The sequence below is a fragment of the Arabidopsis lyrata genome, assembly GCF_000004255.2.
Source record: "Arabidopsis lyrata subsp. lyrata unplaced genomic scaffold ARALYscaffold_3, whole genome shotgun sequence".
Taxonomy (NCBI): Eukaryota; Viridiplantae; Streptophyta; class Magnoliopsida; order Brassicales; family Brassicaceae; genus Arabidopsis; species Arabidopsis lyrata.
In genome coordinates, this window is record NW_003302553.1 from 7,640,628 (window position 1) to 7,662,557 (window position 21,930).

Below are 21,930 nucleotides of genomic sequence, written 5' to 3' on the forward strand. Positions count from 1 at the left end.
AGTGATGGTAGTGGTGGTGGTGACATTAAACGATGGTAGAGACTGACAGTAATGGTAATAGTGATGGCAGTGAATAGTGATGGCGATAACAATGTTGACAGTTGACGGAAAAAAAAAAATAACAATGTTGACAGTAACGGTAAGAAATTGATTATTTTAAAAAAGTTATATATTCGATTTAAATAATTAAACGTTAGAGTGTGGAGAAATGTTTTTACATTTTTTTACTAAAAAATATAAAATTGAATCAATCTTAAAAAAAAAATTAAGGTAAAAAAAATTAGTTGGGGTGAATAAATTAACAAAAATGCAAAAGATAGTAGGAGAAAAGCTCATACACGTATGTGGTATATATACATAATACATGAATAAATAGTATTTATTATTATTATTATTTTTAATTTTTTTTTAAATAGTATTTATTACATATAACTATATAAGGTATATCGCAGCTTTTTCTTTTTCTTTATCTTGCTTTGCTTTATTAAAACTGAAACAGAGATTAGATAGTTTTATCTCTTAGACAAACACATACATAAGTTACTCTGGTTAGTTATTTTATAAATAAAATTGTTAATGTTAGTTTTGCAAATTTCTCCCCATTGTTTACGCTTAAAAAAAAAAAAATTGTGTGTGTGTTTTAAAGTAACATTAGTAGATAGAGATGGTTAAATTAAATTTAATATAATGTAAAAACCCTAAAAGAATCAGGTAATAAAGCCTATATATAGTTAAACCCTTCAATGACACGCCACGACTAACTAAGTCGCCAAGGGGCGAAACATCAAAATTCCTCCATGAATTAGAGCTAAACTCATACATTTCTAATGTTTTTCTATCTATAAACCTCAAGATTTTGTAGCTATGGCACAATTCCTTGTTATTGTAACCGAGCGCATATACCTCATCTGATCTCTTGTGATACTGGTTTATCGGTCGGATCCATCTGGTTTTCCCCGAGAAGGGGTTCCAAACCACACACCTGTATCCATGCCGTATTGATATAGTGGTGCATAGAAATAAGCCATCACAGTGAAAGGCTTCATATATATTGAGTTCTGATGAATTACAAAGGGGATCGATTAGGCTAAGTTTACCTTCTTCAAACAATAGACGTGAGTTGACGTGAATTCCGTTGAGATTGGAACTCAGTGAATAAACCTTAAACTCTATCAACAAGACATCGTTGTACTGCCTTTCAGTTTTATCCAAGTGCTTTTTGATGAATCCGGGGTCTTTGAATAAAGGGTGATGGTACCATCCTTTGCAAGTAGATCTTAACCGTCTCAAAGATGTCACCGGGACCCTAGAGAGTATCTCCTCTACCACATCCCATGGAAGATTGGAGATCATCGTTGTGAATCTTACAAAGAAGAAAGCACGGTGAGTTAGATTAATTAATTAGGGTTTGATTATACAGTATGTATATATTAAAAAAAAAAAAAAAAACTATATGTATATATAGAAAAAGTAAACCTTACATTACTATGTATCGTAATTTTGAAACATAAGACAAACGCCATTAGTGTAGTTAGAAGCAAATAGTGTAGCTGATAGCTTAGCAAAGCAATCGAGATGTGAATTTCATGAATATATGTAATATGTTTGGCCGCCAACAGTTGACGACGAAGAAACAAGCAACATAAGTATGGCCTTCGGGCTTTAAAAAAAGTATTTCCTTTGCCTTGTAGCTTTCTACTTTCTAACGCTTGAATATATTCCTACTAAAATACTAAGTTCCCGAAAAAGAGTAAGGGGAAATTATACATACATATTTTTTTCTCAAGACCTAGGTTCCATAACACAAATGCTCTAGAAGAAGGAAAAAATAAAATAAAAAAAGAAGAAAATATCATTTAAAAAGAACATTGGAATCATGTAAAACTATCATGTGATTTTGCAGTTTCGTTGGGAAAATATAATTTTCGGTTTTTATAAAGATAATTGTAAGACTAGCATTTAGCTATGAGACCTACGACAAGACAAAGGTTAGCTTCTTGGGGAGTTATTCAATCAGATGTCTGCTGCCTCTGCGCTAAGGACACCGAATCTCGTGATCACCTTCTCATTTCCTGTGACTATGCTTCTGCAATCTGGTCACAAGTTTTCAGCAGACTGTCTCCTTTATCCAGACAGTTCCTCACCTGGGATGAGCTTTTATCTTGGACAAGGCTCGACACGGCCCAAGCTCCTTCTCTACTCCGAAAAGTTGCAGCTCAGGCCACAATTTATCACATATGGCGACAGCGAAACAATGTTCTTCACAACGATCAGAGAATCCCTCCCTCAGCAATCTTCAGGATAATTGACAGAGAGATTCGCAATATCATCACGGGTAGACGTCATAGAAAGCGTTGGCGGCCGCTAATGCTTCTTTGGATTAGATAGTCTCGTTTTCACCAATGTTCACTATATTGTAACCTTGTTTTTTATTCTCTTTTTGCCAAAGTTACTCTTCTTTTAGGCATTGCTATTTGTAATCCTAAACTTTCATTTTATATGATATTTACAAGCTTAGCAAGAAAAAAAGAAAAAAAAAAAAGACTAGCATTTAGGTTATGTTCGCTTTCTCATCTATAATTTGCATCCAAATCAATCATTTTGGAATTTAAGTTTCAAAATAAATAAAGTACATAATCCCATTAGCCTCTTCTGGTCAAGACTCAAGAAGAGAAGAACCACATTATAAGGCAGTAACTTTTTTCGTTAACTACGAGACCATTAACATTTGCGTATTAAATGTCACCGGAAGCTTAGAGAGTACCTCCTCTGCCAAATCCCTTGGAAGTTTGGATATCATCGTCGTACCTTTCGTTTCAAGAATCCCTTTATTTCTCTTCTGATTTCTTCCGTATATATATGAGAGGTTTTTATTTTCTCAGATTTATTATATGTACGGCTGACATCTGGACACATGTCACTATGTCAGATAATAGGCACTTCAGATCTCGTTCTGTTCCACCGGAGATACTACTGGTAGATCAGTGAAACTGTTTCCGAAGATGAAGGAAAAAGGGTTAAGTCCACGTTTATGCGTACAACGCGGGTTATTTAAAGTTTTTGCAGGAAGAGAAAGGTTAAGAAGGCTGGGTGGGTTCTTTTCAGTTGGAAATGTCTGATCTTGGCCACGTTTTTACTTCTTTGACGCAAACGTAAGTGAAACAGAGCATGACTGCATGAGTGTAAGTAAATACAGAACTTCTGGTGGTCAATGATCATAGCTTTTTAACATTTTTCTGAGTCCGATAAAGTTGCGCCAATGGAAATGGTGGTTAGTTACTTAGTTAATAGCTTAAGGCCAAAGATTTTTGTATTTTTACACTGGATGAACGAGTAAATGTTTAGACCATCTCCAACAGTGAGATATTCTTTGAGTTTCTCAAACAAAAAAAATATTAGTATTTTAATAAATTTCAGTTATATAATTATTTTTTAATCATAAATATAAAATTGAACTAATAGATGAAAAGTAAGTGGTTTAGTGGATTTCTCAAATGAGACATTCTAAGACATTCTTTCCTCTCTCTTTCTTACTTTCTAATTTTTTTATATTTTTTTAAGAGAGAGTTTCTCAATGAGACACCATTGATGGAGATGATCTTAAGCAAACAATATTCTTTGATTTAGTGTGATTTGAGGGTAATCATTATCCTCTTTTGATAGATTTGGTTGGGTTTCAATGATGTAAATGGGCTCAACATTTGGCCCAACAGAGGAGCAGTTTCCTAATTTCATCGGATTTTGGCTGTAAATTTTTTTTAGAAAAGTGATCGTAATTTCGATTGATCGATTCCATCTGGAGCTTCGAAAATCTCTCTGATTTAGGTAATTATTGTCGCATATAATGATTTATTTGCTTTAATCCAACTTTTGAATTTTCCAATTACGACCAATTCTCTATAAATTTGCAGCCAAAATCACGGCGTGAATATGAGGCGGTTACCACCGTGGATGCTCGGTGGCGCGTCCACCGGTGTAGCAGCTGCACGCAACGCTTCAGAGCCCGAAGCTCCTAAAACAAAGTCTGAAAAACGACCAAGAAGAGTCCAAAAACCCAAAGAGAAAGACTTAAGTCTCAAATCAGAGGAACCTAAACGAGTTCGTAGGAAGATCGGAGAAAAAGCTAAGCGTAGTAGCAATGGCCCGGAGATGATTCAATCAGTGACTGGTCCAGAAGATGATGATCTCACAGTTGATGACTTATTAAGCTTTGCTAATGAGGTAAATGTGATTCTTCAGTTCCACAGCTTTTACTACTAATGATTTGTGAATTTTCTTAGTGCTACTTAACAATGAATCTCTCAGTATGTCCAACGTGATGAGGAAGAAACAAGAAAGGAGCGTGAAAGAAGCTTGTCAATGTCTGAAACTACGCTAGATCTTGATGAATCCAATACGACAACATCATCTCAAGGAGGAACCAAAGATCCAACAGCCGATGAAATGTTAGAATTGCTAATGGGTCCTTTTTTCAAGAAACGTTAGAATTGAATCAGAACTGAGTTTAACTTCTTCAACATTGTTTTTTAACGTTTTGAGTTTTGTTCCAGAGATCCAACATCATTATTCATTTTTTTTTTTCTGGACGCAAATAAATCATTGAAGAGGACCAAAAATATTGAAGAATGTACGAGCTACTGAGTTCATAAGCCCATAGAGAAGAGCAAACGAAAGCATTAGTGCTCGTGAAAATTAGATTTCTTGGTTTTGGCAACTAAAAGGACCGATAGCACCACTTTTTCAAGCGCATCAGTGACGTGCTGCCTTAACTAACTCAATCACACACACATAAAGACACTAATTTATTGGCATATACAAGAATCAAAGAGCCAAAGACTGGAATCAGATATTTCCAAGTGACGATGGAATCGTGATTTTAAGTGGAGATGGGTGTAGTATATAAAGTGACGGCCACATCTAGAAAACCCTAGTTGTTCACTTTGTGGTGCCTTGAGGACTAATGGGCTTGTTTGTTATTTTCTTCATTGGGCTTATAACAAATTTTCACTTGGTCTTAGTAGTAAGTAGTTTAGTAAGTACTAAGCATACTTAGTTTCACAATTAGGATTTGATTCAAAATCCAATGGTGTTAAAAAGGTTAAAAGTGTTAAGAAAACAAGGCAAAACGTAAAATGAGAAGAAGAGAACAAATACATTTACCTCAATCAAGCTTTCATAAACTGTATATGAGTTTCTTTCCTAGCCAATAATTCACTTATAATGTTGGGAGATTCCAGTCGAATGTTCTCAACACCTCTTAATTTTTCGCTTTTCATATAAACCAGTGATTCACGAGAAATGGTTGCACATATATATCTCAATATTCTTCGGGAATCAAAATTATAAACCAGAGTAAAAAAAATCTTATAGAAACCACTAAAATTGGCGATAATCCTATGTCTATAGAAAGAAAATGCAATAAAAAGTGATTAACAGTTTCGCATGGTTGATAAGATTAACAGTTGTAGTTTTCAAATTTGTAGTTCTAAACCATCCTAAAACTTTCTTTTCTTGTCATGACATTAACCACAACAGCATTTCTATGTACTTGTTGTAAAGTTTTGAAAATGATTTTTTGGAGGTGGTCAGAATGTTTTTTTAAGGGGATTTTCTCACCCCAAAAAATTAATTAATACTGTATAAAAATTGATCATGAAAGTTTAAGGAACTTATTATCAAAAAAAAAAAAAAAAATTAAGGAACTCTAATAATAATAATAATAGCTTGTACGACTTGTATCGCCGGAGGTGTTTACCTCTCCGCACCTATTTTCTCGCCTTCTATCTCTCACATTCGAAGCTCTCTCCCTCTATCTACGTCTCTCTCTCTCTTTTACCGCGCTTCTTACACATTGTGACAGACATCAACTCCTACCTAATCCTTCTGCAGATCGAATTCACCCGACGAAGAATCACATCAGGTAAATCAATCGCTCGAATAATCACAACTAGCTCGTATCGTCTTCTTTACTGTTTCCTGCGTTTCCCGTTGCTTATTATGTTCAATTCTGAGAAATTCGAGTGTGATCTGGATCGGTGTTGCGTTATCGATTTCGTTTGGATCCAGTCAAGTGATTTGGATGCGAGAAAGTTGGGATTGTTGATAAATCTGTGATCTTTATGGAGAGAGAAGATTAATGGGGATCAGATAAAACTCAATTTTTGGTTAAAATTTGACTAAATTTGGCTCTTTTGTGATGCAGTTTTTGGGTTTTGAGGAATGAATTTCTTGCTTCGATCTGCTTCTTCCGCTACTCATCGGCCTCCGGTGAGCGAACCACCAGCTACTCCACCTCAACCTCCGCCTGAAACAGCCAAGCCCGGAGTGACTTTAGAAGGGCTGATAGCTGAAGAGTCTTTCCCTCAATATCCATCAGTAGAAGAAGATCTCGATCGTCTGGCTAACGGATCCAGAGATGATGATGGTAGTGGAGAGTCAAATGCTAAGTCTGGTGGCTCTGGTATGGACAGATTCTCTGATGTGTCTGAGGAAGAAGGATGGATCGCCATTCCATATAGTATATAACTTACTCTCTCTCTCTCTCTCTATACTTTACTTCTAAAATTTGAAGTTTTGATTTTGAAAGTTTTGAATTAGGAGCCTTTTGTTCCTTACCTGATTTGGTGATTTCTCATTTCAGAGGAGATCCCGGATAACTGGTCTGAGTCTGTTGATATTCATTCTTTACGGTCGCTGGATCGTTCCTTTGTTTTTCCTGGTATGCTGTTTCTCAGATCATCTCATCTTGCCATTTGCTTTTAAAGTACCTCTAGTGATTGAACAACAACGACATTATCTACTTTAGGGGAGCAGATTCAAATCCTTGCATGCTTATCTGAGAGTAAAGGAGACACCGAGATTATTACCCCTTTTAAGGTTGCTGAGGTAATGAGCAGAACTGGACAGAGAAAGGTCTTTGACAAACAAAATGGGGATATGTCTGATGGGGCGAGTACACCATCAGGGGATGGAGAAATGAGTCCTGATGCTCAATTTGCTACTCAGAATGGTGACAGTCCTGGTAAAGAGAGTTTGGATTCACAAAAGGACTTATCTGATGGTGAATCAATCTTGAGGATGGAAGATCATAAGAGACGAACAGAAGACTTGCTTTCCAGGTTTCAGAAGTCTCATTTCTTTGTTAGGATTGCAGAGTCTGGTGAGCCTCTTTGGTCAAAGAAAAGTTCTCTGGTCGCAGATACAGACATGGATGAAAAGAGGAAAAGCACGAAAAGTAGACCTTGTGTTAGTGCTTTTGTAGATAGAGGAGACTTCGATCCTAATGTTGCTGGAGGTGTAGCTAGAAGTAAGGCAAAATGCTGTGCCCTACCCAATGGAGATATAGTGGTATGTGATGGTAAATTTGTTACTTTCTGTTTTGGTAATAAATCTAGGGAACTCTGTTTGAAATGATTTATGAACCAGTGAAATTCCTCTTCTTGTGTAATGTATTGTCTGTATGTGAATTTTCCACCCTACTCATTCAGATATTCTGAACTTTTAATAACCGAGTTAATGGACCTACTGATTCTCAGACAACACCTTTCTTTGGAAGGATGCAGGTCTCTTTACAAGTTTATATTGTCGACTGTCCCAAAGAACCCATCATAGAGATACTGCAGTTTGAGAAGCATCAAGACAAGGACCAAAATTCTGAGAACGATAAGGATCCATATGGGAATCTTTTAAAGTGGTTAATACCGCTGGATAACAGTATTTCTCAGCAACCCCGTTCTTTACCACCTCCTATAACCCCTAGCCCAGGTATCAGCAGCACTGCACACAAGCCAGCGATCTCTTCTACCTCAGGCTCTCAACTCTTCTCATTCGGCCATTTCAGAAGCTACTCCATGTCCGCTCTACCTCCAAACACTGCACCAGTTACTGGACCCATAAAAACACAGAGCTCTAAACCATCATTTGATATTGAAGATTGGGACAGCTACTCAGGTCAAACGGTGCGAAATGGTCAGAAGTCTGGGACTGAAGAGCTCTTATCTTTTCGGGGTGTCGCATTGGAGCGGAATAGGTTTTCTGTTCGTTGTGGACTCGAAGGCATCTGCATCCCTGGTAGAAGGTGGAGGAGGAAACTCGAGATCATTCAACCTATTGAGATAAACTCTTTTGCAGCTGACTGCAATACAGATGATCTTCTCTGCGTTCAGATAAAGGTGTGTCTCTGCATCTCTGTTAATCTTTGGTGGTACTGTGGTCAATTTATTTCTGGGATGCATCCTAACTTACCTTTTTTACTGGCAGAATGTGGCTCCTACCCATGCTCCAGATATTGTAATATACATAGACGCCATAACAATTGTTTTTGAAGAGGCAGGAAAAAATGCTTCCCCTTCTTCAGTACCAATAGCATGCATTGAAGCTGGAAACGAGCACAGTTTGCCAAATTTAACTCTCAGGTTAGCTTATTTTCCTAAATTCCTCGTAATTATTTTTCTTTTGTATTGAGATTCTCCCATCAATCTTCTTGATAAAATTGATAGATTTAGATATCAGCATTTTTCTCTAGTCCAGTAAGTCTCAGAATTTTTCAGTGATGTGAAATACAAAATAACCCATAATATTAGGTAATCTTGGGTAGTGACCAAGACACCAGAGAACAAGTTATCAAATCCAACGAGTTTCTGAGAGTAACTTTTCTCAACAAGCACCGTGGTTTGGAGGCTAAAACAAGCTAGAATACTCCTTTCAAGAACATTATAGAATGCACTTACCCACCCTTAGGTTTTCTTGCAACCTTTCAGGAAAGGTGAGGAGCACTCATTCATCGTGAAGCCTGCGTTTTCTGTTGGGAGTAATCTGAAGCCCTCTGCTGCACGAAACAAACTCAAATCATCGAGTTTGTCTCTTCCAACTGTAAATTTTGAAAGAAAAGGGAGCGGTTTAAGTGGTGATCAGTATGCGGTTATGGTGTCATGTCGGTGCAACTACACAGGTAGATCCACATTACTGTGGTTTGTAGTCATGTTTTTGTCTTTCGTCCATTCATATCTATAGCTGTTTCATCAATGCTGTTTTATGTTGGACTCAGAATCAAGACTGTTTTTCAAACAACGGACAAAATGGAGACCACGAGTTTCGAGAGACCTGATGATCTCTGTTGCGTCTGAAATGTCAGGAGAGCCTTGTGGTCCCCATGGGAGAGCCTCTCAACTACCCGTTCAGGTCATTCTCTCTCTTTATCTCTCTCTGACTATCCCTAGAATTTAAATGTGACAATGCATGAACTAATGGAAGGAGTTCGCAGCTGCAAGTGACTGCTAGTGTATACCCAAATGACTGAAGCTTTAATCAGATGTTGTCGCTAAATTGTGGTTGCAAAAGTTGCTAAAAACTAACTTGTGGCTAGTAGTTGTGCCCTTCCTTGATCAACTCTGGCTTCGTATATATGAATAAGAAACCATGCCTATTCTTCAAAATTAACCAATTTCTAAATCTGCAAATACCAATCCCAATGGCGTCTTTTATTTTACCTCATACTTTTTCTCTACTGGTTTCAGATTTTAACTCTTCAGGCATCGAATTTGACTTCAGAAGATCTATCTTTGACCGTTCTCGCTCCTGCATCCTTCACATCACCTCCGACTGTAGTGTCCTTAAACTCTACGCCTACGACCCCTATAAGCCCATTCCTAGGATTCTCTGAGTTCACCGAGAGGGTACAAAATGAGAAACGCAACACTACGATGCGTAAACATCAATCGTTACCCCCAATTCCACTGGAGACAAGGACAGAGAACACAAATGGTGAATCTTCCAATCCTTCAGATGTTGTTCCAAAGAGCGGCTTAGGTTGCACACATCTCTGGCTACAAAGTCGAGTTCCCTTGGGGTAAACATCTAATAATAATATCCAATGAGCTTCAGGTATGGGTTTACCATTATAAATTGATAACGATATTCTACTTTCTAAATGCATCAGATGCGTTCCTTCGAAATCTACGGCGACGATCAAGCTAGAGCTACTCCCTTTGACTGATGGCATAATCACTCTTGATACTCTCCAGATCCATGCCAAGGAGAAAGGTTAGCAAAAAATCTCTAGTTTCTCAGCAAAAGACTATAAACACTTGTGCTGAATATTCTTTCTTTCCGTGAAAACATCCGTGGTTCCATTTCCATATGAAGAAAGCAAATCTCGAAAACTGATAGCCTGACACTATAGAAGCTTCAATATGTTTTAGAGTGAATCATAATCATAAAAATGTTAGATGCTCGTGTTTAATGACTGAAACAACCAATGAACTCGTGTGTGACAGGTCGTAGATACATTCCAGAGCAGTCACTGAAGATAAACGCAACTTCAAGCATTTCCTCTGGGATTTTCTAGTCTTTACCCAATGCCACTTTTGCCTTTTCTTAGAGCCAAAAAGAGTCATCAAACACAGAGCAGTTTCATCTTCAGCATCTCAATAGAGGCTCATCCAAAGATTGTGTTGAAAAATCGATTTTGGTTTCCATTTTCCGTGCGTGTTCAGCCCTGTAAAAAAAGCAAAAGTCTCCCGGTTTCGAAGGTTTGAAGAGAAGTATGTTGTAAAACCCACTTGTGTTTCCTATTAATTTGAACCATGTGTTTGTCTTCTTTGGCTTTCTTTTTGTAATTGATTGATTCTGAAAATTGCATAGAGACACAAGACAACCATTGTTATCGAATTTACATTTGTTACTATTTCCTTATAAAATCAGATAATCAACCGAGGATTAAGCAAAGTTTTATCAACAAATCATCATTATCTTGGAAAGTTGCAAAAAGAAATTACATGATCAAGCATGGCTAAAAAGAGTGCACCCGAGCTTAGGTGCACCTGAACACAGGGGATCACAGCTAAGCCATTTTCACGGTGACCCAAAGTCGTCGTGGAGGCAAAAACCCTTTACCTCCGGGATCAAAATCTTGGAGAGACGAAGATGGCGACATCGTTTTCCAAAATCCTGACGAAATCGAACGCTCAGAGACACTGGTGCTCTACTACAACCAGTATATCTGCATCTCCTTCTTTACCGAAACAATTCTGGTCAAGACACTTCTCCGCCGTCGCTGACTCTTCCTCGTCTACCTCCGCCGCTCTGGGAAGCCAATCGAGTTCTTCTGCTCCACCACAAGGTATGCTGCTCGTCCTATGTCTCCCGATGCTTGAGCTTGGAATTTGGGGATATTAAGAGTCATTTGTGAAAAGTTAAGCCCTTTTTTGTTTCAGAGAATAAACGAGGTTCAAAGTGGTCACAATTGCTGTTATTCTTGCCTGGAGCGATTACCTTCGGCCTCGGGTCATGGCAGATCGTCAGAAGAGAGGAAAAGGTCAGTACTTCGAAATCAGTGAAGTCCTTTACATTTTGTTTTCATCGTCTTTTTTCTTCTCCTATCATGTCTCAAGCTTGGTTATAGTTTGTCTTAGACTTTTAGTTGGAATTTATATTCGAAATGTGCTTCACACAAATTCTTGTGGCTTTGTGATCAGTAAAGGAATTAGAGTAACTAGATCCTAGATTCCTGATCTGTGATCTGGGTAGAGCACACACTGATCTATGCTGGGGCAATGCAGTTCTCTGCACTTTCATGTAGACTTATTAAGTTAAATAAAGTGTCAGATTCCAGTGAGAATTTAAATGTTCGTATTTCTTGATGTGACAACACTCTTATTGATTGTGAATGCATGCTCAGTACTGGCTACCATTACCTGATTTCTTTTCTTTTTCTCTTCCAAGTGGTTGCTGAAGCTGAGACATTTAATATTATTTGGTGCTTTCGGCTGAGTAGACCCTAAGCTTTCTTCTCTCCTTGTTAATGCAGTTCAAAACACTGGAGTATCAACAGCGACGGTTGAACATGGAACCAATGAAGCTAAATATAGACCATCCTCCTGATAAGAATCTTGATGCATTAGAATTTAGACGGGTTAGTTGCAAGGGTGTCTTTGACGAGCAAAGGTCTATCTATTTGGGTCCACGGTCTAGGTCCATTTCGGGAGTTACTGAAAATGGATTCTATCTCATCACACCTCTAATGCCAATCCCCGGTGACCTGGATAGGTGAGGGTAATGATCCTTTCTCCTTACTTTTAAGTTTCTCTATTACCCTTTATACAATTGTGAAAATTACCTTTTTTTTGTCAGCCTCATCGAAGTAAAACTAGGGTCTTGCCTTTCTGTTTTCAGTTATGGTTGTGCAATTATTATAGCTCTTCCTCATGATATAATAGGCCATTGGTTCTCTAATCCTATTATACTCTCTAAACACTTGGCCATGCTTGTCTTATACTACTGCCATATTATACTCTCTGTGATCTGCTGCAGTGTCACTTAAGCCTTAATTGGTCTTGGCTTTGTCATGGTTTTTGGCTGTCGGTTTTAGCTCTAGCTGTTAACTGTTTGGTACTTTCTGAAGCCGAATTTTCTTTTCCTTTGTCCACTAGCATGCAGTCGCCTATTCTGGTGAATCGTGGATGGGTTCCTCGAAGTTGGAGAGAGAAGTCACCAGAATCCACAGAGGCCGACTTCGCTGCAAACCAGTCAACAAAAGCTGAATCACCCTCCAATGAACCAAAGTCCTGGTGGAAATTTTGGTCTAAGACACCAGTGATTACCAAGGTTGGTCTTTTTATAACCTCTCTTGTTCAGAAACTTTTTTCATTTGTCATAAGGTTGGCTTCTCATATATTTGATGTAGTAGAAACTGTAATTTTGTGGGATGCATCTGAATAGAAATATCGGATCAATGCAGAGACAGATTGATTTCAGCTATCTGCAAAGTTTCACTTCTTTTCTATTGTCTTTATCAAATCTCTTGCATACATTGTAACTTGTGAAAACTGAAATCTTGTAGGAACATGTATCCGTGGTTAAGCCTGTAGAAGTTGTTGGTGTGATCAGGGGAGGGGAGAACCCGAGCATATTTGTTCCATCCAATGATCCAAGTAGCGGGCAGTGGTTCTATGTAGATGTTCCAGCGATGGCTCGAGCCGTTGGCCTTCCTGAAAACACAATCTACGTAGAGGACGTCCATGAACATGTAGATCGGAGTAGACCGTATCCTGTTCCCAAGGACATCAACACCTTGATCCGCAGTAAAGTGATGCCACAGGACCATCTCAACTACTCAATAACATGGTAAACTCTATACAGATACATGAGGTGTTCTTGGCATTGCCTGGTCTTAAATGCTATGGTAAATGAGTGACATTGTGTTTGTGTCTGTCTATTGATGAACAGGTATTCTCTCTCCGCGGCTGTCACTTTCATGGCTTACAAGAGACTGAAGGCAAAGCCTACCCGCAGATAAGCTCTCGCTGATCAAAGTCAAATCTTATTCTTTTTGTCACTTGTCTGCTGAAGTAATAATTGCAATGGATAACGGGTTTTAGGTTTAAACATTCATTAAAAAAAAGGACACAATGAAATCCTTACTGTTGTGATAACTTCATAGAAATTTGTAGTTTTCTTTTTCTACGATGGAAGGAAAGTTCGAACTGGAAGCCATTTGTAGGTAAAGAAGGTTGCAATGAATGCTTGTAGTCACCATTGTTCTTTCTTCTAGTAGACTATAGCAGCACACGTTGGTGTTAATTATGTATTACCAAGAAAAAGTCATTTTCTTAAAGGTAAGATTGCGGTTTAAGAGAGTTTGTTTGATTATATTTATTTTGAAACCTTTTTAAAATCCTCTATATTAAGTTTGGGTTTATTCGAGACTCGAAAGACTACCTATATCAGTAAATTATAAAGTATGAACTGCTGTCAAGTAAAGAAAGAAAGAAAAAAGATTCATTTTACAAGTATGTGGATTTTCATGGGTTTTACGTGATAGCACTGGAAAGGTCTTGATGCATAGTAGAAGATCAGTCTCAGAGATTGCAAGTCTTTCAGAAGCACAATTTCAAAGCATCTTGTGGGATATTGATAGTATGATTAGTCATAAAGTCAATAAAGTGATATTTGCTTCTGAAGCTCTTGAGATGATTAATGCTATCAACAGACCTCAAGAATGGCCTTCTTTTCAGTATTATGCTTCTGAAATCAAGCAGAGGCTCACTCCAATTGAAGATTGGCGATTTGAGAAAGAAAACTCTTCTTCAAATAAAGGTGCATTTCTTATTGCCTATAGTGTGCTTCAGGACAATAGATTCCAATCATATGTTGCTAAAGGTTTTCCTTTCTGGCTTAAGTCAATCTTTGATTCAGAAAGTGAGGTAACTTTTTGAAATCCATAACTTTTAGTTATGCTAGAAGGTTTGTCTGTAGTTCTTCGTGTTTCTTTTTCTTCCTTTTTTTTACTTTTTTCTTCTTTGACTCTTCAACGATCATCTTCAATTTTTGTTTCTACTGCAGTTGATATTTTATATTTTTATGTTTTAGTTTGTAATGGCCTTGTCTGCAATGGCTTTGGTTGTCTTTGTCTACATAGTCTCCTTGTCTCTGTAATAGTATGTACTGGCTTTGAAGATTAATAAAGTTGAAACTCTTGTGTAAAAAAAAAAGACTCATTTTACAAAAATTTAGTGTTAGTTATTTTATGCAACTAAAATCTCATTATTCCACTGCCGCCGAGAGGATCTCTGCCGCGATGCCTTTGACACCTTTGTGGCAGAGTTTTAACTTTTAATTTATTTATCGATCTGGTGTTATGTACCTTCATGTTTATTACTAATATTTTACACCAAAGTTCAAAGACTGGCTTTCTCTTTAAAGCTCAATCAGAATCATCTCCCTCATCCCTAACTGGAGAATAGTTTTAGAAGATCGAATTACTAACCAAGGTGCTTTCCTCATAGCTAAGAGTGTCACAATGGAGGACCGATCACAATCATATGTAGCTCAAGGCTACCCTTTTTGGCTTCAGAATGTTTTCGAATTTGATAAATGCATTACTTTGATGTAATGATTTTCTGTGGTTTGATTGCTTTCGCCTTTCGGTCCCTTTTTGTAATTGTGAACTTTGTGTTTTTATATCATATGAATCATTCAGACGAAAAAAAAAAGGCTTTCTCTTACAAAATTTGAAATAGTCAAAGTCAACCATTGTAAATGTTACCAAGGTCAAACAAAAAGCATAAAAGAAATATACAGTCTGTACTAACTTTTAACTCGTACCAAAAAATAAAACGAAATTATTGGAAGTTATTCTCAACTCAAAAGCAACATTCTAAAAAAACGTTTGAAATTAGCTGAATAGTGTGTGAAATATCACATATATATATATATATATATATATATGGATACTTATTTTATAAAATGGAAAGAAATGAAATTATTTATTATCAGTAAATATGTTTTTCATGTGAGTGTGAAACCGTAATTTTATTACTAACTAAGTAATTGTCCAAAGCAAATTGTATATATAATAATTAGTATAATAAGATTTGATAAACTCATGAATTAGGCCAGGTGTTAATATCAGTCTTGTCCCAGATTGTTCGCCAGAGAGAATCATCCTCGCTGTTTCCTATTTGCCAATTTCTTCACCAATCATCATCTTCTTCTTCTTTCTCTTTACGCATCAGACAGAGCCAATCCATGGCGGTTTCTTTCTCCAGCGACGGTGTTAGCTCCGTGTAATTCGGTTTTCTGACAAGTCAAATCCCTAATCTCCTCGATTCTCATGGCAATCGTTACCGGAGATCGATATCTAGAGACTCTCCAGAAGTTTCTTGAAGAGAAAGCTGATTTGCTTATTGATGGTACCGATGTTCTCAAGCTTAATCCCGCAGGCCTTCACTATGTTCATCTCCGTCTCGAATCTCTTCGTGAACTTGAGCTTATGCTCTCCGGAGCTCCCGTTGACTATCTCCGCGCCTACGTCTCCGACATTGGCGATTTTCGTGCCCTTGAGCAGCTCCGACGTATTCTCCGCCTCCTTCCTTCTCTCAAGGTCGTTTCGTCGCTTCCTTCACCGGCTCGTGATCCTACGCCGCTATCTCTTCTTCCTTTTTCTAAGCTTAAGGTCTTGGAACTCCGTGGGTGTGATTTGTCTACTTCTTCTGCCAAAGGCTTGCTCGAACTCAGGCACACCTTGGAGAAGTTGATCTGCCATAATTCCACTGTGAGTTTTCCTCTTTTCCATGTTACTTTTTTTGTTTGTTGTGCTTTGTTTTAGTGCATTTCTGCTATGGTATTGAGTGGGGTTATAGTTCTGTGTTGCTTTAGTCTGTAGGGAAATTGAACTATTAGTATATTTGGAATGGACAATGAACGGTGGAAGGTTTTCATGTCATTTCTTCAGAGGTTTCAGGACGCAAAGGTTGATGTTATGAGTTTGTTCATGTGTTTTGCTTGTCTTTGGATCTTTTTGGGAAATCCCTGACTAATATTTTCCAGGTCTCCACTAAATGTAGGATGCGCTTCGGCATGTGTTTGCTAGTAGAATCGCCGAGATAAAGGATTCACCTCAGTGGAATAAGTTGGCTTTCATTTCTTGTGCTTGTAACCGTCTTGTTCTCATGGATGAGTCGTTGCAACTTCTTCCAGCTGTTGAGTCCCTTGATCTTAGCCGAAACAAGTTTGCAAAGGTAGATAATCTTCGGAGATGTACCAAGTTGAAACACCTTGATCTGGGTTTCAATCAACTTAGAAAAATCTCTCACCTGAGCGAGGTAGGAAAGTTCAGTTTTCTGCATGTCCATCTATAGATTTCATTCGATCTGAAGCTGCTTAACATTTGTGTTTGTTAGTTACTATCTCTTCAACCATTTAGCTAGTCTTGATAGTTCTAAAAATACTATGGCGTAGTTTGAACAGACAGAAGATATAAGGAACACTGAATTTCTGTGCTGAAGATTTTATTTAGGTTTTTTCCTAGGGACCCATACACCTATTTTTTGTACTATGCAGGTATCCTGTCACCTTGTTAAACTTGTTTTGAGGAATAACGCGCTAACTACATTGCGTGGGATTGAGAATTTGAAGTCACTTGAAGGCCTTGATGTTTCCTTCAATCTTATTTCCGACTTTTCAGAACTGGAAGTTCTTGGGAGTCTTTCATTCTTGACAGACCTGTGGTTGGAAGGAAATCCAATTTGCTGTGCTCGATGGTACAGAGCACATGTCCTCAGCTACGTTTCTCTTCCAAATGATGTAATTTTTGTTTTAGAGACTATAAAATCTTGTTAAAAATACATAAATTGCACCATTTCAGTTTCTGCTTGATTTAATGCTTTTATCTGTGCGGCTTTTCAGTTGAAGCTAGATGGCAAACATATTGGGAATAGAGAATTTTGGAAGAGGCAGGTTGTTGTTACCCGTAGGAAAAGTCAGCCTGCCAGTTACGGGTTCTACTCTCCGGCTAGAGACGAAGCTGATGACGAAGGAAGCTGTAATAGAAAAAAGGTAATCAACAAAAAGTTTAGTTACAGTTTATCTACATATATATAATCTGCTCGTAGCTGTTGTGGTCCTTTCTCCTGCGTGACACTAAAACCCTTAGCATGAAAAACATAAGAACTATGAACCAATTATGCAGGTGTAGTAAGTATGGTATGGCTTTTTGAACAGCGTCATGAACATACACATCATATTATAGACAGCTTCTCTTTGTACTTTTTTAGATTTTCAGTTTCTTGTTTGTTTTGTGGTATAAATACTTATTGGAAGCTTATTATCGTTCTCTTGTTTCCTTCCACAGACGAAAATCTACCGGCTCGCGTCTATTGATAGTGAGGAAGAGAGCACCTATGTGAATTCTGATCAAGAGTCTGCTTCATGTGAACCCGAGACTCAAAGCAAAGAAGAGAATATCAAGTCTGATCATGAAGCTGATGTCTTTGGTCTAATAAGTAAAGTTGAACAGTTGAAGAAAGAGCGTTCTGTTCTCTGGCTTCGGGAATTTAAGGAGTGGATAGATCATCCATCAGAGGATTTTGTGGATGTCAGCAAAAATGGGAGCAGTACTGATTCAGAGCAAAAGTACGACACGAAGAATAGAAATGGCCCAAAGCATTATGGTGAAACAATGAGATATGCACCAGGGCCTCTACCAGGTTTCCAAATTACAGATCTAAATCAGAAGCATCAAGCATTTTTTCTTGATGGGAAGCCAGATGAAAATGGAAACATGTCAACTTCGGATGCTACTCAGGATATGACAGGATCATTTTCACCCTCATCACCCCCTCATTATCAAAAGGATGTCTTACACCGGCGTCAGAACCTGGTGGAAGAAATCTTACAGATATCAGCAGATTCTTATTCAGTGGCTTCGTCTGATAGTAGCTGCAGTGAAAATGAAAATTATGATTCTGAGCAATCAAATCCTGAACAGGATATGTTGAAGGATCATCTTAGTGGGAATAGAGGAGAAGACACAAGCTTGCTTGACTCTCAACCAGAGAAGAGTAGCATCATAAAGTCTTGGAGGATAGAGGATTCGTTCAAAGCAAAGACCACTAATTTTCTTTCTGGGCTACATAATAGTGAGCTTGCTTCTGGTGTTAACCAGATTTACCGTTGGTTTGACAAAAGGAAAAGCAAGAGGAAGCCTAAAAAAAGAGTTATTTCTCCACTGGAGGAGAATAGTTTCATAAATAATGGAGAAACATCTCATAGAAGTGATGCAAATATCATTGATTCTTGTGAAGATGAATATATTTCTGATCATTTTCAAGAAGGTTCCTTGACTACGGGTTGTAATAGTAAGAGAAGTACTAGATTTTTGGAAACTGAAAAATCCCTTGAAGGAATGGATGGTCTAGTGGAAGAATTTTTTACAACGACACTGTCAGATTCCAGCATTAATGAGACTTGTAGGATTTACGTTAGTTGTGATTGCATAATACAGCAAGAATCCACTTACAAGCAACGGTAAGTTTTGTTCCCTCTATTATTGTGGTTCTAGGTGAAAGAAAAAGTATTCTAAGTCCCTTCTGTCTTTGTCTTTAGTTGAAAAACTTATGATACTTGATGGGACATGCTGGGTATAAAGTTACTGAGGTCGCGTAGATAGTGCTTCTCTAGTTTTGATAGGCTTTATTCAATTTGAAAAGGAAAAACTGGTCAATGGAATTAGATTGAGATGTTTTCGGTTTCCTTGTGATTCACATGCATGAATAATTTATTATTTTCTTTTATAACTAAAAATTTGTCTTGAGAAGCCATTTACTAGGATGGCACTCTTCTTTCCCCCCCTTACAGTACTCTATAAATGCAGGGAAGTAGTGTTGCTGCTGAGTAGCCAAGAAAAACTGTATGTGCTGCTCGTGGGTGTCTCCAGTGATTCACAAGGTTAGAGTGCTTTTCCCCGTCTTCCTTATTTATTCTTTATGTCTGAATGTGTTATGCTCTGTTGATACTGATTTACTTTTCCTTGACCCCTGGTGTCTGCAGAGAGCAGTTTAAGTTTATTGTGTTCGCATACAATCGGTGATATACAAGACGTCTCAGTTGGTCTAGGACTTCAGGTTGTGAGGTTAGTTTTTCATGTCTCCGCTTTTAAAATTGATTATGTGCCCATGTCCCTAACCTCTCGCTTTCCTTCTGGTTTAGGCTACGCTTTAGGGAGGATGCAGAGTACATTTTCATAACGGCGAGCATTGAAAAAACAACAGTTTTACTCAATATCATAAAATTATTGGATTCTCAGGTTACAGAATCAAAATTTTCTTTGAAGAGGTGAGCTTTCATCATCTTTTTCTTCAGCTCTTTTACTATTATTCTTCTGTCTGCTGATTTAAGATGTATTGAAACTTAAATGGCAGTTTGGAGAATGTTCAAGTGGAATTGTTTGAGAAAGAAATATGTAGTGGTTTGAAGCTGAGTATATTCCAGTATAATGTTCTCCATTTTCAGAGCAGCACTCTTGGAGGTATATTATTCTCTCTTGTATAACTATGATGTTGTGTAGTGAGAAATGGTTCACCTCAAATGTCCATTTTTTCTCTCTGAAAGAAGAAAATCTGATAGGGTATACTATTTTACCTACCAGATCAATAGCTCATGATTTCATCCCTAGTGTGCAAGCTCACATTCACAAGCTGATAGATTACATTTCTGTGAAGTATCTTGTCTACTTGGATCTCGCAAATCTCAGGATTTTTGGCTAGTCATTGCTTTTTTTTTTTTTTTTTTTTTTTTGTGAAAATGCTAATTACTGCTGCTCATAGGAACTATTGAAAACTCAAATTAGGAAGCTTTATTCCTCTTAATAGGGTTTGACAAGCTTATAAGTCATCTGATTCGAGTGGTATCAGCAGTGATCATTTACTATAGTGTTAATCAATTTTCTTCTGTTAAACTGAACAGAAGTGTCATGGCTTCCACGGTCACTCTTTGTGGCGGGTGGACATCTTTTCATATGCAATGAAGACTTCAGGCAGCTGAGTTTTCTGCCAACAGATGCTTCTTCATCCCCATATTTCTCACTTGCCTCAAGCTGCTCAATCTCCGACATATTTGAGATGGTAACAAGTTTGTTTATTCTTTCCCTTTCTCTCACTTATGGCAGTTTTTCATGGCAAATTTGGCTATTATCCAGGTTGTTGAATCACGAGGAAGCTCGTGCTTGTCACTGAAGATCAAGCAGATGGATTCCACATTTCAAAGCAAACAAAAGAGGACAGTGAATTCAGTAACATGGAAGCTCAAGTTACTCAGCAACGAGTGTGTACTCAAATTTGTGGCTCTAATCAATGGACTTCACCCAGAATCGACAGAATGCCCGTTGCTCGTAAGGCATTTGGGTGAGAAATGAGTCGTATATGTTAATAAGTTGATATTTGTTCATAACGTCATATTCATTTGATTCAATTTGTTAATGAGTTTTGATTCATCTTATATAAAGCCCTCGAGGGTCCTGTGGTGTGTTCAAAATGTTCTTCAATTTGTATATTTTAAAGTGTGCATCATTCATACAACAAACAGCAAGGAAGAAGAAAGAAAATCAGAATTATTTCTGGATTTTTACAATGAAAGCCTGTGCTGTTCTTTGTTTTACAAACTTTTGCAGGTGATGAAACACAATGGGCAAGAGAACCTACTCAACCTTGGTCTTCTCTTCATCAACCTGTGCCATCAATGCCTCTAACTCTGCCTCTGATAAGCTCTCCAGTCGTTTCTGCCCATAACCATGTTAATGTGGGTGAAATACATAAGAAACCCTGATTAAGAAGATCTAAAGGAAACTACAAACCTGCATGACTTGAGACTCGTAGTCACGAAGTTGCTGGGCATAAGTCATCTCCTTGTTACCGACTCTAAAGATATAAGTCGAAATCCAACCCAAAGTCAAACCCAGCACCAGTATCAGCTGCACAGCGTTCCCTGCTTGCAACGGATCTACTCCCACATACTGCAAAATGAGTACTCAGAAGAATGAAGAAAAAGATAACAGATTCATTTTGATATCATCAGTATTTAGATAATGAATATTACCTCAAGTCCACTCTCTAGGCCGATACCAAGTGCAGTCACTCCCACTCCTATCAGTATAACATCCTTCCTCGTGTAACCAAACGGCGTCGTCTATAACCAAATAGAGTTTGCATTAGGAAATGAGACACTACTAATACGATGATGATGATGAGATGGAAATCAGACCTTGGTCTTTGTGGCAGAATCGTCTTCAGTTTCAGTAGAGTTTGAGCTAACTCTACATCTCATTCTTTGTTTCTCTCTCACTTGTACTGATGATGACAATCCATGTCCCTCGAATCTATATAAGACTTTCTTCGCATCTCTAAATCCTGCATCACCTCAACAAACACAGGAGGATTTACCATCGCTTCATCTATAAATCCTAAGTTTTGTCGAAATCGAGAATTGGGTAGAACCTGTGGTTTGTCGCCCAACCGGATGAAGCCGTACAGCCGCGGACAGAACCTCCTGATTTCTGCATAGATTCGAAACTCCAAACGGTAAAGAAGCCATTTCTGTGTTTAACCCACAACACAAGCCGTGGTTACTTGTGAAAAAAATATTAATGGGAGGACGAAG

General features: G+C 37.9%; 6 protein-coding genes across 10 annotated transcripts; 4 read left to right on the forward strand and 2 right to left on the reverse strand.

Moving 5' to 3' along the window:
• Positions 1–747: 747 nt before the first annotated feature.
• On the reverse strand, positions 748–1,434 carry LOC9319160 (putative F-box/kelch-repeat protein At3g17570). The gene is made up of 2 exons (XM_021033584.1): positions 1,098–1,434; positions 748–982 (listed from the first exon to the last, which is right to left on the reverse strand). The coding sequence occupies exons 1-2, from the start codon at positions 1,351–1,353 to the stop codon at positions 930–932; spliced, it is 309 nt and encodes a 102-aa protein (XP_020889243.1). The 5' UTR covers positions 1,354–1,434; the 3' UTR covers positions 748–929.
• Positions 1,435–3,632: 2,198 nt separating this feature from the next.
• Positions 3,633–4,695, forward strand: LOC9321300. The gene is made up of 3 exons (XM_002883048.2): positions 3,633–3,825; positions 3,912–4,221; positions 4,306–4,695. Exons 2-3 carry the CDS (start codon positions 3,931–3,933, stop codon positions 4,483–4,485), a joined length of 471 nt encoding a protein of 156 aa, XP_002883094.1. The 5' UTR covers positions 3,633–3,825; positions 3,912–3,930; the 3' UTR covers positions 4,486–4,695.
• Positions 4,696–5,730: 1,035 nt separating this feature from the next.
• LOC9319161 lies at positions 5,731–10,674 on the forward strand. The gene is made up of 11 exons (XM_002883049.2): positions 5,731–5,920; positions 6,203–6,517; positions 6,641–6,718; positions 6,806–7,347; positions 7,563–8,171; positions 8,260–8,414; positions 8,760–8,950; positions 9,047–9,180; positions 9,516–9,847; positions 9,938–10,041; positions 10,275–10,674. The coding sequence occupies exons 2-11, from the start codon at positions 6,220–6,222 to the stop codon at positions 10,343–10,345; spliced, it is 2,514 nt and encodes an 837-aa protein (XP_002883095.1). The 5' UTR covers positions 5,731–5,920; positions 6,203–6,219; the 3' UTR covers positions 10,346–10,674.
• Positions 10,675–10,803: 129 nt separating this feature from the next.
• Positions 10,804–13,661, forward strand: LOC9319162 (surfeit locus protein 1). Its single transcript, XM_002883050.2, has 6 exons — positions 10,804–11,119; positions 11,214–11,314; positions 11,807–12,045; positions 12,429–12,603; positions 12,839–13,122; positions 13,225–13,661. The coding sequence occupies exons 1-6, from the start codon at positions 10,924–10,926 to the stop codon at positions 13,292–13,294; spliced, it is 1,065 nt and encodes a 354-aa protein (XP_002883096.1). The 5' UTR covers positions 10,804–10,923; the 3' UTR covers positions 13,295–13,661.
• A 1,661-nt stretch (positions 13,662–15,322) lies between these two features.
• LOC9319163 lies at positions 15,323–20,812 on the forward strand. 5 transcript variants are annotated; one of them, XM_021033432.1, is made up of 12 exons: positions 15,356–16,051; positions 16,156–16,249; positions 16,344–16,601; positions 16,840–17,082; positions 17,185–17,334; positions 17,630–18,804; positions 19,151–19,224; positions 19,327–19,408; positions 19,486–19,611; positions 19,698–19,804; positions 20,242–20,399; positions 20,474–20,812. In XM_021033432.1, the coding sequence occupies exons 2-12, from the start codon at positions 16,190–16,192 to the stop codon at positions 20,687–20,689; spliced, it is 2,649 nt and encodes an 882-aa protein (XP_020889091.1). In that variant the 5' UTR covers positions 15,356–16,051; positions 16,156–16,189; the 3' UTR covers positions 20,690–20,812. The 5 variants fall into 5 exon arrangements, with proteins under 5 accessions (XP_002883097.1, XP_020889091.1, XP_020889094.1 ...); XM_021033433.1 differs by having other exon boundaries at positions 15,969–16,051; positions 16,140–16,249; XM_002883051.2 differs by lacking the exon at positions 16,156–16,249 and having other exon boundaries at positions 15,323–16,051.
• On the reverse strand, positions 20,800–21,927 carry LOC9319164. The gene is made up of 5 exons (XM_002885188.2): positions 21,768–21,927; positions 21,535–21,680; positions 21,370–21,459; positions 21,128–21,286; positions 20,800–21,052 (listed from the first exon to the last, which is right to left on the reverse strand). The coding sequence occupies exons 1-5, from the start codon at positions 21,862–21,864 to the stop codon at positions 20,972–20,974; spliced, it is 573 nt and encodes a 190-aa protein (XP_002885234.1). The 5' UTR covers positions 21,865–21,927; the 3' UTR covers positions 20,800–20,971.
• Between the last annotated feature and the right edge of the window lie 3 nt (positions 21,928–21,930).